At 30.3% G+C, this 15,927-nt stretch overlaps 1 protein-coding gene across 1 annotated transcript in view; it reads left to right on the plus strand.

The window, feature by feature from the left end:
• The first annotated feature begins 2,027 nt into the window (after positions 1-2,027).
• The window catches only part of LOC108753982, a 17,366-nt gene continuing 3,466 nt past the window's right edge, over positions 2,028-15,927 (plus strand). The window contains 9 exon segments of the mRNA XM_018495978.1: positions 2,028-2,081; positions 2,084-2,333; positions 3,808-3,929; positions 4,244-4,616; positions 5,066-5,358; positions 5,819-6,081; positions 7,250-7,416; positions 12,049-12,223; positions 15,564-15,927. Of these exon segments, the coding sequence (XP_018351480.1) occupies positions 2,028-2,081; positions 2,084-2,333; positions 3,808-3,929; positions 4,244-4,616; positions 5,066-5,358; positions 5,819-6,081; positions 7,250-7,416; positions 12,049-12,223; positions 15,564-15,927 (2,061 nt within the window).

A 15,927-nucleotide genomic window follows, 5' to 3' on the forward strand; every position in this document is an offset into this window, starting at 1 on the left:
GATGCCTATTTATTATATACTGTGTGCGATAAGATTTTTTGGACGTGCGGCTAAGATTTAAGGAGAAACGAAGTAGCCAGAAGGACTAGTTATTCTTACTTGACCGTGAGGCTCTCTCGGGGACCAAAGTGATAAAACTTAAGTGGTGCAGGCTAAGGTCGTTACCACTATCATATGTACGTACGTTCTCCGGCATCCTGCCGATCGTCAGTAGACGGTGATCACTCGTTGGCGTCACATCGTTCCTCGATCGTGCACCTGAACTGTTTCCTCTAACTAAAGGCAGACATGTGGAGTCGCGTTTGGATCTTGTTAATGCTGTTAGCTGCCGTGGCCTGGCAAGTCTCTTCATTACATTCGGACGCAGGTCCATGGGTCCGAGCCACGAAGGGCGAACTCTGGCCATTGCCAAAAATGCGTGTTATCAAAGAAGACTTCTATTTATTGCGACCATCTAACTTTGAATTCCGTGTGAGTCTTTCTATTTATTATTTCTTTCTTTTCACACTATAGACCAAGGTCATTTTAACTCTGTAAAAAAATTAATATAATAAGTATTTTTTTATATAAATATTTGTTAAATTGTTGAATTTATAATTTCTATTATACAATTTTATCATTTTTAATATTATTATTATTTCTTGATAATAAAATTTGGGATTTGATTGTGATGAGGATATCACTCTAAATTTCTTGAAGTGAAATTTCATTTCAACAAAATGAAAATGTAGCCACTTTTGAAAAAGAGTGAAAATATTTCACTTCTTGAAAAAGAATGACAATGTTCACTCTCTTTTTGTTTTAAAATTCCATCTGCCTAATTCTATGTCTCTGCGACTTTCTTTTTATCAATACTTCGTATCAGTTGCTCGAAAACTCTCTCTCTCTCACAAAAGATCAAAAGTCCCATCATAGATACTTTTTTAAAACAATTAAATTTTCTAAATATTATCAAAAAGAAATGTTTTTCTCGATTATATTAGAAGAAATAGGCTTTGATAAAGGTGTTTTTGAGGAAGGTCTCTGCACCAACTGATTTGTTCGTTTCGTGTATATTTTGTGTACCCATTTGTCCTTTATTTATTTTTATTATATTCTGTTTATTTTCTTATGTCTAAAATAAGAATACATATATTTGTGTGTCTCGAAGCAAAGAATAATTTCATGAATATAATTTATATGGATGACAATACAATTGTCATAAAAATATTAAGAGACTCGCGTACATACGTGAAATTGCTGTTATTTTGTCAAATGCAAAAGCAAAGCGTAATAAAATAACGGTTTTTAATAATATTTATTAATTATACTTTATACATTTTATATTATATTTTTATGTATATGTAACACAATTAACAGACATAATATTTATTATATCTATTATATTATAACAAATATTACTTATTCTTTAGCTAAAATGCTTTCTAACTTTTGTATTCCAACACATAGCGAATCCAAGAGTTTGTTAAAAATTATTTTTCTTACACTACACATAATATTATATTTTAATATTAATTTTTATATTTAATCTTTTTTTTATTTATTTTATCTTTTTAATATTATATCAGATAGCCAAGAAAGCTGTAGAAAGCAGATTTTTTTAAATGTCTGCTACACACTATGCCAACAAAATAACAACAGAAGTGTTATAAAATTAGATGTACATAATACTGTTAACAGACTGCTAGAAAAAACGTAATAGAATCTACAAGCGTCAGATAATGTCGGCAGAATTTGTTCAGTTTCTGCTAACAATTTGCCTTCACATTATGTCGACAGGCGATGTTAACAGAACACAAGCCTAATGCGGACGCAGTTGATGGCAGACTGCCGTCATTTTCTGCTCGAATCTGCTGACAATCTGCTAGAAGACTGCAGATATTTTGCTATCTGGGATACATCTGTTTCATTAAACATTACTATTGCTTCTCTAGAAGTAAATTAAAATTATCTTAATTTTATTATTAAAAATTTTAATGAGGAAATTTTTAATTAAAAATGAAATATCTTAGTTTCTGTATGCTTATATGTTTTATATTTTTTCAAGTTCCATAAAATATTATTCTAAATTTATTTTAAATAGTTTAATATTTTTATATTCACAAAGGTGAATGGCGAGGTGTGTGATATCGTGACTGAGGCGATAGAACGGTACAACAGAATTATTTTGACGGAAGCTAGAATAGCAAGGTTGGTCACGGAAGGGCAGCCAAGAACATCCGTTCGAGATGATCCTCATTTTAAAGGCAATCTTGAAACTTTAAGCATCCGTCTCTTGAAGCCTTGTGAACAAAACGGCGAGCATTGGCCATATTTGTATATGAATGAATCTTGTAAGTTTAAGTAAAATTAAATTTATTTTTTTTAATTTATTAATTTGCACAGTTGTACATATATATTTATCAAGTAACAGAAAATATTAAAACTTACTCTATTTATATATGTACTATATACTTCTATTTTAAAAACAAATGTATGAATATATAACTAATTAGCTGATGGCAGAAAAAGCAACTTTTGTTATACGTCATAACTCTGATGCATGTTTCATGTGCAACAACTCTCTTTGCATGTGCAGCTTGCATTACAAAGTAATAGGTAGTGCACCAACAAATTAATTGAATGATGCCAGTGAGCAACAACTCACTCATAACCCTCGACCTAACATTCACCGATTTGCATTGATAATGGGCTTGCGTGCGTACAAATTGGATTTTTGTAATCCTTAATAACGTTTCTCCTTAACGGTGATATTAAATTTAACATCGATTTGATAATTTCTGAATGATTTCATTAAATCGTACATTAACACATCAAACTATAAATGACAAAAGTATACAATAAAGTATAAATAAACAAACAAATTAAACGGCGAAAGAAGAGTCATTAGGTTAAAAAACATTTAATTACGATAGTTAAAAATATTAAGCGAAGATATATGAACAGATACAGAACGGCGCATATAAATGTATGAATGTATAAAAATGTATAAAACTATAACAAGTTTCGGCTGCGAGATTGAGCCCTCTTCAGATGTAAAGCGCGAGAAAATAAACAATAAGTAAAAAATCAATCTTTATATCGTTATTATTTATACAATAAAGATCATAAAGTTGTGAAACATAAGTTTAATCCATATCTAACGAAGGTAGAAGTGATAGATTAATTTTTCCCAATTGATTATTCCTTATTATACGTTTTATATTTTTATATATTTAAAAAAATAATTTTTTAAGTAAACCTTTTGCATTTAAAGTTGCATTTGAAGTAAAGTAAAAAACAGTTCCACACAAAGAGAAATAATCTATTACAAATATGTTTAATTTGAAAATATAATCGCGCTTAATATATAAAAAATATATGACCTTTTATATTTATGCAAAATTTATGATATTTAACAAGCAATAAAATAAAATTTTTTAAATTATTCCTTGTGATACGGCTATATTTGGAGTCTGAAACAACGATTGATCGATCAATTTATCACTGATCGCGAAAGGAATTACAATTAATTTAGTCCGATTAAACCAAGAAGATTCCACGACGCGGAATGACGAATGCAGACTGAACACGCGCGAGACTTTCGAGCGAGTTGAGCAATGCACAATCAGCAAAACGATTGAAACGAAGACGGACAATAAGACAACTCTGATCTGCTTCCTAGTTTCTTATCGCTTAAAGCTAAATGCCGTAAGGTCGTAACCACCGATTAGCAAGCTAAATTCTATGATTTTATCCGTGTCTATCTTCCTCGATCGAGACAATTTAACACGACGTGTTTGATATCGCGGTACACGCCTTTTGCAGATAAACTCGAGATAAATAAGACTTCATCAGTCGCCGTTTTATGGGCTGAATCCGAGTGGGGAATCCTTCGAGGTCTCGAGACTTTTTCACAGCTATTAGCACCGTCTGGTGATGGTCCGAGCGTAAGTATATTTAAATATTTATATCTTTTTATCTTAATTAATAGATTTTTTTAATGCAAAATGTAAACACAAATGTAAATACAAGTAAAACACAAAATTGATAAAAACGCGGAAATAACATTTTTTATGCATTATTAACATTTTCTTGTAAAAAAATCAATAATTCTACTGACTTTGACTATGAAACTTGCCAACAGAAAAATAATTTTTAAAATGCAGCTTATAATATTTTCCTTACGTCGCAATTCTTCTCTACATATTATAATCTTTCATCTAAACAATTATGCAAACATGAATTTAATAACGTGTTACAGTTAAAAGTAAAATCGCAAACTATCCTGGACGAGCCGAAACTGCCACATCGCGGCCTCCTGCTCGATACCTCCCGTCATTATCTACCCCTATCTGACATACTGTTGACACTAGATGCTATGTCGTACAACAAGCTAAACGTTCTTCATTGGCACATTGTCGACGATAACAGTTTCCCATATCAGAGTACCAGGTATCCCGATCTGTCCGCCAAAGGCGCTTACCATCACTTGATGATCTACACACCTAATGACGTACAGAAAGTCGTGAATTATGCGAGACTACGAGGGATCAGAGTGATGTCCGAATTTGACACACCTGGACACACTAGATCATGGGGTATAGCCTATCCGGAATTATTGACAACGTGTTACGGTAAATGAGTTCGATATAATTTATTAACCAATAATTTATTAACTACAGAAAGAATAATTTGACATTCTCACAAATTAAGCTAATTGCTGAAAATCTAAAAATTTAGTTTAATGCAAATCTGAAAATTATTTTGTTGGATTAAATAATTATATAAGAAAATCAAGTATATATATGATGAGTCACGCTGCAAGAAATTTTGATATTCTAGCAATTAGCTTAATTTGTGAGAGTCTTACATAATTATTTTGACAGTTAACAAAATTATTATCAAATCTGTTAAATAATCTAGTTAAATTTTTTAATTTCAGCAAAATTATTTTTTTATAATGTTCTAGTAGAAGTCTAAACGTTCAGAGATAAATAATGATTTTAAATAAATATATTTTTATCTTTGCACCTTATTAATATTTCTTCAGCAATGCAAATTAGCTCATTTATGTACTTGTTAGACTCCACCGGAAAACCAAACGGTGTACTAGGCCCTATGGACCCAACGAATCCGAAGGTGTACGACTTCGTACAGAACTTGTTCTCCGAGATCGTGCAAGTATTCCCGGATCAATATCTCCACCTAGGTGGCGACGAAGTACCCTTCGATTGCTGGGCCAGTAATCCGAGAATTGCCGAGTACATGAAAGAGCGCAATATATCTAAGAAGTACGAGCTGCTCGAAAACGAATATATAGCCAAGATACTCGCAATCAGCAGTTCGCTAAACATCAACACTATTGTGTGGCAAGAAGTGAGTTACTTTTTTCTATAAAAAAATTTAATCTGTAAAGGGCACGTCCTTTTCGAACACCCGTAAAGAACACCTGATGCGAATGGTGCGAATTTGCACCATCAGGCATTTTTAATGTTTCATATCTTTTCTGAAAGTTAAAAGCAAAATTAAAGTAAAAACTATGTTTTTCAATGTAAAATTTTTTAATCAATCAATTGGTATATTGAATTTTCAAAAAATAATAAAATCATTCATTTAAAACTGCTTGTTAAGCAAATCCAGCTTTTTCAAATATCTACAAGTTGGAAATTTTACTGGTGCAAATACGCACCCGGTGTTATTTACTAGTTAATTATTAAAAAATTTATATGGATATCTCACGATGAGATTATTACGATGTAATTATTACGTGAGATGCAAGCATTATCATTTATTATGTACAAGACATTTTATTATATGCAAATTGAACGGTTTATAGGTTTTCGATAATGGTGTTGTGCTACCCGCGAGCACTGTAGTGCACGTTTGGAAAGTACAATTATGGCAAAAAGAGCTAGAGAGAGCGACTATGGCAGGACATCCGGTTTTGCTGTCATCCTGCTGGTATCTGGATCATATTGCCGGCGGTGGCGATTGGCAAAAATATTACAATTGCGATCCTTTCGATTTTGATAATGCGGCCAACGTTACACATCTTATGCTCGGCGGTGAGGCCTGCATGTGGTCCGAATTCGTCAACAAGTACGTCTTTTCTTTTTTTCATATTTTAAAATCTATGAATTAGCATATTAATACAAGAAGTATATTAACTAGGGATGCATCAGATATCCGGGAAATATCCAATATCCGACATTATTCTGCACTTTTTTACTATCCGGCCAAATAGCTGAATATTAGTATCCGGTAATATTTCCGGTTGAAATTTTACATTGATAGTTTGCATTATTAGTGCAGAACTTTTTCTATTCAACTTTCTAGTACAGTTCATCTTTCTCCTTTTTCTTTTTACGTTGGGAAGAAAATTATTACTGCTATTATTTTTCCCTTGCTGCCCTTTTATGGAAGCTATTTTCCAAATATTTGGAGAAATATTGGATCGGATAATTATCCAATCATACTGAATATCAAATATCCAAAAAGAATGGGACATCGGATATCCGATATCTGATATCCGGTAATTTTATAATCCCTAATATTAGCTAAATTCCTAATATTAATTAAATAATATAACAAATATTGTAAACGTACAGTTTCGATAAAAAGCATTAATTATTAAATTGGCAAAAATAAACACATAAATATCAAAAATTACAGTAAAATTCTATCATCTTAAAGTTATTTTTTATAAAAAAGAAAAAAAAAGTTTTAAGTGTTTGCACTCATTAAAATAGTTATCAAATAATTATGTGCAAAAGACAATGTTTTATACATTGTCTTTTATAAATTTTAACTTATATATATATATCTTTGATATAAAAGTATAGATATCAGAGATCGCGCCAACTAAACACGAATTTGAATCAAAAAGTTTAATTTTTCAGTTATTACTCGGGAAAAAAATGTTATATATAATTATATAAAAAAATTGACACATTTTATATACAATTATATATATAATATATATATGTGTATATATATCAATAATGTATGTAAAATATATCTATAACATTTTTTCTCAGTATGCTTATTAAAATAATAGAATATTTTGTGCAAAGAAACTTTTTGTGTCACAGATGAATGTCACATCATGGATGCATCTATTCTTTATTTGTGAATAACTCTAAAACATTTATAATCTTTTTCTTGATAAATGTATTAAAGACTAAAACACTATCCTAACAATTATTTATTTTACCTAATAAAAAAATAATTATGAAATGTAAGCAGTCTTGTTATTATTTATTTTCAGACATAACATACATTCGAGGATCTGGCCACGTGCGAGTGCAATGGCTGAACGTCTTTGGAGCTTCAACAAACAGGATAACAACATTGCCGCTCAACGATTGGAAGAACACGCTTGTCGTATGAACAGACGCGGTATTCCCGCTCAGCCGCCGAATGGAGCAGGGTTCTGTGTAACATAGCTGGTTCCCCGCTAGTTGATACTCAATGCTCCTTTTAACCTATGCAATATTTACACTCACATATCGAATCCTCGAGAAATACGAGCCTCCGTTTCACGCACTCATTCATCATTATAAACACCCATATGTCACAATAAATACAGTCTGAATAATATAACAGTCCGTACTTTTTTATAGCCTGTCTCTTTTATATCTGTCCCGCGAATATCTCTCCAGCAGAGAGAGAGAGAGAGAGAGAGAGAGAGAGAGAGAGAGAGAGAGAGAGAGAGAGAGAGAGAAAGTTTCCAATACGTATTATTAACAACAATGCTTAAAAAAAAGAAAGCTATAAATAAATAAGCTAAACATTATATTTTTTAAATGATTAGAAATATATACTGTATAAATTATATACATATAATAAACCATATATTTTTTAAATAAGTTTTCTGTAATATTATTTTGCATATTTTTATATGTATTTATAAAATTTTTTTGATCATATTTAATCTGGGAATGTAACGGGATATGAAATACTTAAATCGAAATTGAAATACTTAAATCTCATCTGCATATACATATACAGAGTGTCCCATTTTAATCGATTACCTCAAATATCTCTTGAACAGTGCATTTTAAGGAAAAGTGTTTCAGACAAAAGTTTTGGAACTTTGAGGGGTATATAAGATGGTGCCATTGGTTTGACTTGGGGTGGCATCGTCAAGGTCAGAGCAAGGTCACTTTGAATTTTTTAAACAAAACTCTTCATTTTGTATTCTTGTAGCTTATCTCGAGAGCTTTCCAAAATACTATAATTAAGTTTATTTTTATTAAATACTTTTCGAATTATAAAGCTTGCAAGTTACAACACCGCCGGCATTAGCATTACCTGAAGTGTGACCTGAATAATATTTGTTAAGATCAAGGTCATTGCAAATTGTTCCTCTTATTTTTATTTTTGCACTAAAAATTCATTTTTACATAAAAATGAAAATAAGAGATACAATCTCTAATGACTTTGGACAAATGTTATTCAGAACATGATTCTGAACTTAAGAGGTTTTAACCATCGATCGGACACCTTGCGTAATGGTAATGCCTAATGCGGTGCTGTAACTTGCAAGTCTTATAACTCGAAAAGTACTTAATGAAAATAAACTTAATTCGAATGTTTTGGAAAGCTTTCGAGATAAGCTACAAAAATACGTAATGAAAAATGGGAAATTCCATTTAAAAAATTCAAAGTAACCTTGTCCTGATCTTGACGACGCCACCTAGAATCAAACCAATGGCACTATCTTATGTCCCCCTCAAAGTCCCAAAACTTTTGTCTGAAACATTTTTTCTTAAAATGCATTGTTCAAGAGATATTTGAAGTGATCGATTAAAATGGGATACCCTGTTGCGATTGCATTACGTCTATCACTATTCTTCCTTACAATGTTGAAATCGTGATATATTCTTGAATGTAGATATTACGACAAAGATACAGCACAGCTTTTGTTACTAGCTTTTCAGTCGAGCTCGTGAACCATTGCTGAAATGCACCGACTGATGTGCATCGAGAGTATTGTTAAATGTGGATATATGCGGTGACAGCTGCATTCCCTGTAGAGGGAATTCCTTTGTCAAAACTCAAACAGTTGTGACGAAATTGATTTCCGTTGACGGTTAAAGTCAATTCCGATTGAATACTTTTTATCAACAATATGCAAATTGCAAATGTTGCTCATCAAATAACTGAACTTGATCTAGTTTCAAATATCATTGTATTTGTATCAACAGTGGCAAACTAATATAATGAGATATACTGGTACAATTTATGCAAATTAAATAATTAAATAGTTTATTTTATTTTTATTTTAAATTAACTTGCTTTTGAGAAAACTCGCTAAATTATTTGATGTAAATTTTTTATATTTAATACAATATATATTTTAATATTTTATATAAATCCAATCAAATTAACATAAACTATAAAATTAACATAAACTATAAAATTAACATAAACTAAATTTTGTTATCTATACTTGTCATTTTAAAGAGAGTATAAATGTATTATTAATTTTTATAAATCTTGATCAGTTAAAAATGTTTTAACACAAAAATTTTCTATATCTCTAGCTGTCAGCTATGACAAATTACAAATTACATAATGCTTACTTTTCTTGCAAAACAAGCAAACTACGTCAGCCACGCTTCGTATATTTAGAAACGGAAACGAGAAATGGGAATCACCGTGTGTGAATTCCCGCATGTAATTTATTCTGTAAAAGCCGACAATCAATTTTTTACGGGTCACCAAGGTTACCAGTAAATAATCTTCGGTTGATCACAGTCTACAGACATGAAAGGCTAATTTTAAATTCTAAAGTATTTCTTGCCAGAGCAACTCACTAAATTACCAAGTAACTTTACTAAGATTGTCTCTCGTTTGATAGAAGATCTCTAGCTGTTATCGACGACTTAACGTCAATTATTAAATTTTTAAACTAAAAATACAAACATTATCTACAACACATCTTTAACATCATGAGGTAAATTTTAGTGAGATTTTATTATCCTAATAGAATTTCAGTCAAAAATACACTATTTATTAACATAATTTCACCTATGCGATTATTGTCAAAATTATTAAATTTTCGATTTTATATAATTTCGTATGTAATCAAATAATGGAAAATAATAGCGAGTAAATATCACAGAAATAATCAATTAGAGAATTTATTTTAAAAACATTAAAATAAAGTATATTTCAATTTTTCTATTTAAATCATAAATACGCAATATCTTCTATTTAAATCATAAATACTTAATATATTACATGAATATGTACTGATTAATGAAATATTTCTTATTAATTCGCTTATTAATTTATAATAATTATTTTCAATAATTTAATAATTTATGCGATTAAAATGTTCCAAAAGTTGCCAAAATTTATGTCCTCCTCCTTCTTGTCTACCAACGAGATGTCCAATTCCATGTTCTGTAATTTGTTGTACTCCACCTGTGTGCTATCCCAGTATGCCTCGTGTTCAATATAAAATGGCTTGTCCTCCCATGCCGAAACCTATCAAAACAGTGGTATGTTTGTCGCGTGAAATATTAACTATCGTTTTATAAAAATTTTCTGTGATTAATATATTATATGCATATTGTAACAATAAAAAAAAAGGTTTGAACATATGGTTTACTATTAAATCATATGCATGTACAAGGTAAAAGCTATTTTTTTAATTAAGGAAAGGGCTCAAATAATTAAAAATAGAAAATAATTAATAAAAGAGGTTACAAGCCAAACTAGATGTTCGTTGCTAACTATCTTACACTTAATATTTAAAAAAATACACAAACAATTTTTATCTGTTATTAGATCATTCTCAATGTGAAACAAAAATTGTCGTTATAAAATTATTTCTATATATTATATTATATATTAGTAATACGCTTATTACAATTCAATTCTTACGTATTATGATTACATAGGTGTTGTGCAGCCGCTTTTATCGATTCTTTTTACTTAATTATTCTGTGTTTCTTCAATAATTACTATATGTTTTTCCTTAATCCATTGTACTAAGAATATTTAATATCTAAATAAATAATGAAATAATTGTTATAAAATTGAAATAAATTAATTTATAAACTGTCTTAATCATAACTATATATTTATAAAAAACTAAATTAAAAATAAAATATAATTGAGTGATACCTGGATAGATAAGTCAGCAATTACATATGTGGTTTATCTATAAGACTTCTTAAAATTGGAAAATTTAAAAAATTAATGTAACATATATCACGTTTGTTGTTAAAATGAGTAACTAAAATAAGAGAGCAAAACGATGGAAGATAAAATGTAATGGGAAGGGGGTAACATGTGGGAATTATTAGGAAGGGAATAAGGATTGTACAAAGGGAAGATATCCATCAGACAGTATTTCGTGTCGTTCTGTTTATTCAATCCTTGCGTCTGTTTTTTTATGAAGACCATCTCAGAAATTAGTTTTTTATTATGATGGTTTTCTATTTAATATTTTAATTTACTTCCATCAAAGTTATGGTTTAGAGACATGTGATGATTCAAAATTACTGATGGCATAATGAAGGGAATTTCAATTTTATAACGATTATTTCATTATCTATTTAGATATTAAATATCCTTAATACAATGGATTAAAAAAAGAATCATAGCAAATGTTAAAGAAACACAGAATAATTAATTAGAAAGAAATTAATAAAAGCGACTGCACAATACCTATGATCATAATGCGTAAGAATTGAATTGTAATAAGCGGGTGGAAATAATTTTATAATGACAATTTTTGTTTCACATTAAGAATGACTCGATAACGGGTTGAAATTATTTGTGTATTTTTTTAAATATTAAATGTAGGATAGTTAGCAATAAACATCTAGTTTGCCCCTTATAGCCCCTTTTATTAATTATTTTCTATTTTTAAAAGATATCATGGCTAATTATTATACATTATTTTGAAACAATTTTTTCATTATTTTAATTTTAAATAATTTTTTTTTTACTCTCTTATGCGCTGATATATGATATTTATACATATAATGATTTATAGTTTTTTAATGATAAAAACTATAAAAAACTAAGAAAAAAATTTTGTAAAAGGTATATCTACCACCCTGCCCAACTTGTCCTGTGTCTTGTCCACCGAAAATGGAAATGACGTATTTGCCACCTATACCCTGTCCGCCACCCTGTCCGCCACCCTGTCCGCCACCCTGTTTTTATACTTGCGAAACGAGTTGTGTTCCTTGCACACCTTGTCCTCCACCGATCTCGTGTAACTTGCCTTGTAAACCATTATGCCGTCAGTTTATTTCCATACTTCTTTTTATTAGAATTTGTCGCTGAGATTAATATGAGTTTCTTATTTCGCAGTACCTTGTCCCCCCTGTTAAGTGACGGCGTTCTAATTACTGCGACTTACTGGGCAGTAATTATGCAACTGCATGCAGATATGCATCACTAGTACGTATAAGAGGCAAAAAACAAGCTTTCTAAATAACTTAAGTTATAAAATTTAAAATTATAAAATTTTGATGCTCTATATATATATGTAAAATTAAAATTTTATGAGAGAGAGAGAGAGAGAGAGAGAGAGAGAGAGAGAGAAAGAGAAATTTTAAGACAAACATTTAAATAATTTCAGAAATTACTCTAGTGTATTTATTTTTTTCTATACAAATATTTTAATTTATCTTATAAAGATTTACATTCTTCTATTTGTAGAGATGAAGAGCGTGGAATAATTAAGAAAAAATCAATATGGAATAAGATTAAAACCAAGAGAACTTTACCAACGAATCAAAATTAACTACGGGATAAACAAATATAAAACTAAATATACTCACAAAATAACAAGAAGAAACGATTTTAACTGAATTTTCTTGCAACTCTAATCTTGTAATTCACTGTCTTTTGTTTCATGCTGATAAATTCAGATTAATTATGTGTTTTTGTAATTTGTTGTAAAATATTGAATATTGTGTCCCCTACAATTGTAAAGAATAAAAATATACTTGTTATTAAAATATAAAACAGTAATAACATTTTGTATTTTATCTGTGTTTTTGATATAATTTATACAGAATGAATCTATGAGATTTAAAAAAAATCATAATATCTCTATAATATTTAATTTATGCCCTTTTTATAATTATTTTGCTGTTCAATTTATAAAAAATAAAACTAAATGTATATAATACAACTAATTTTGTTTAAAGAGAAACCTGAGAGTGGATATGTTCATTTTAAAACGAATTCACGAATATCTCCAGTACTACATTTACGGACTTTGATATCATTTTACGTTACATTATTTGGTTTTATTTAATGTTCAAAAAAATCGAGAAAAATATAATTACACTACCTAGTTATACCATTACTTAGTGTTTTTGGGGGGATTATCAGAATGATTGTGTGAATTCGATGATTTATCGGCTCTCAAATAATTCTGAAATATTAATTCAATTTAATTAAATGTATATTGGATAGTAGTTCTACATCTTAATACTAGGACCGGGAAGGCGCTAGGTATTTAGTGTGGCTGTATACTCCTTTTCATTTAACCTTTGTAATAATTAAAGCCACTTTCTAATATTTAAAATTTAAATAAGAAATCTTTAGCTCACTTTGTGGGATTGTCTCGTGCGTACAAAAAATCTGCAAAAATTTTCGATTTTCTCATGTAAAAGCATGAAGTTTCTCTACAAAATCGTTTTTCAAAAAAGTTTCTACGATTTTTCGTTACTGAAAATATCGCGAATCGAGTAAAAAGTGAGCACTTTGACTTTGATTGCTCATAACTCTGTTAAAAATCATCGTATCACAACTTTAAAAAAAGATTCTTGAAACTAGAATTTTGCTCTATTTAATGGTGTGATTGCCCATTTTTTTAAGAAACACGTAAGCATAATAAAAAATGATTAAAGGTATCGTAAAAATTAGCAATTTTTTCATTTTTACTCGGAAAAAAAGTATGAATCAACAACAAAAATTTATTCTTCACGATTTTTTGTGCTTTTAAGTATCCTGCATTTACAGAAAATTTTTTTTAATAGCTATAAGATCTCTTTCGTGGTGGCCACTGTGGTTTTATAATGCGAAACGTACAAAAAAATGGAAAATTGTTTAATTTTAGTATAAAAAAACTAAGAAAATAAATAGTAAAGTTTAATTAACGTTGAAAATTCAATTTCCAGTGCATTGACACTATGCTGATCTTTACCAAGTGTCAGTAACTTTGTCTATTATTTCCTTCACTGAAATTTGAAAAAAATACCGCCGGCATTAGCGTTATCGGTAACAAATCGGTCGAGGATTTCGTTTAATGCATGACAATGCACGACCGCACACTGCTCATTACACTCAGCAATTCCTAAAAAATCATTGAATCATAACATTATTGCATTCCACCGTTGAATCCGATTTGAATCCAATCGATGTTTGAAATATATTAGAACGTAGCGAAAACTATCCCAACATCGCTGATTTAGCTTCGCTCATCAGAGCTCTTACGCGAATCTGGCAGCAAACAGTTATATGCCGTTGTATCAATATGCGAAACCGATTGTGTGCAATCATTTTGAAATATGAAAAATGAATAGAGAAAGAAATACGCGTCATTAATCTTACTTCTTTAGAATATGTTCCGACTGCTATGTCGGTATTATACTGAAAACCTATAGTTCAAATTATGTGTACTTTAGATTTTCGATACTGGCAGTATTGGAATACATCCTGAGTCTTAATCTTTTTTATGCATGCATTTCAAGAACACACACACACACACACACACACACAACAACGAAACGTAAATCCGACCGTGCAATCTCCTCGTGGAAGAAAATAAAGATTTCAAGCTTTAAAACTTTTTTTAATTCAAATTTCGTTTATTTTTTACGAAGTTACAGCTGCCTAAATTTTGTCTATTTTTTATAAAAAATTAAGTATTCCTCTAATTTTTGTGAGTAGTGTATATTTTTACTTTAATCCAGACAAATTTTAATTTAGTACAAATGCATCAAAATGTAGAACTCTTTTTTTTAATGTATGACTTTTTCCATTTTTTTTAAATTAATTTTTTGTCAGATAAATTATGATATATAAATATATCACATACATACATATATACACACACGCGTGCGTGCGTGCGTGCGTGCGTACATGTGTGCGTGTGTGCGCGTGTGTGTGCGTGTGTGTGCGTGTGTGTGCGTACGTGCATGTGTGTGCGTGCGTGCGTGCGTGCGTGCGTGTGTGTGTGTGTGTGTGTGTGTGTGTGTGTGTGTGTGTATCGATATATCAATTATTTTTTGTTATATACAAATAGAATCCATTAAAATAATTTTAAAAAAGTAACCGTACGTGTATCCATAGCAACTTGTTATACACTTATCCCTCTTTTTTCAACACGTCAAAACTCGCGACTTCCTTTCGGCGGTAATACAAAATCCGCTTTAAAAAATCTCTCATTAAGTTTAAACGATGATCTTTTGACAATAAATGTCGTGTTATCTAAATTAACGTCTAAACAAAATTAATAATGAAAAAGAGGTAAGCGTTATGAGAAATACATATGTCAATAAATATAAAAGTCTCTCACTCTGAAAAGTTTGCTTTAGGAAAGTTTCAATTGAGAAGAATTCTGGACACAAAGAATCATTTGCACGTCCAAGCGTGGTGAGCTTACGATCTGCCACCACGAGCCATCAAAGACGATCGCGATCTGTAAAATCGCCATCCGTACAGAATTTGCACAATTCTAATTCATCGGATAAGATCACCAAGTTTACAGACGATCGAATAGTATTACCGGACGAGATGCAACCTTCAAAAACTAGATTCAGTTCTCGCAATAGATCGAAAGAGATACGTTCAACTTCTTCGTCAAGGCTCAAGAGTTTTCCTGCTGAAGAGATAAAAAAACTAGATAATTCGCCAATGTTTACACCTGAGCCAATTGCCGCTTTAATCATGCAGCAAGAT

This window comes from Trachymyrmex septentrionalis, unplaced genomic scaffold (genome assembly GCF_001594115.1).
Source record: "Trachymyrmex septentrionalis isolate Tsep2-gDNA-1 unplaced genomic scaffold, Tsep1.0 scaffold115, whole genome shotgun sequence".
NCBI lineage: Eukaryota > Metazoa > Arthropoda > Insecta > Hymenoptera > Formicidae > Trachymyrmex > Trachymyrmex septentrionalis.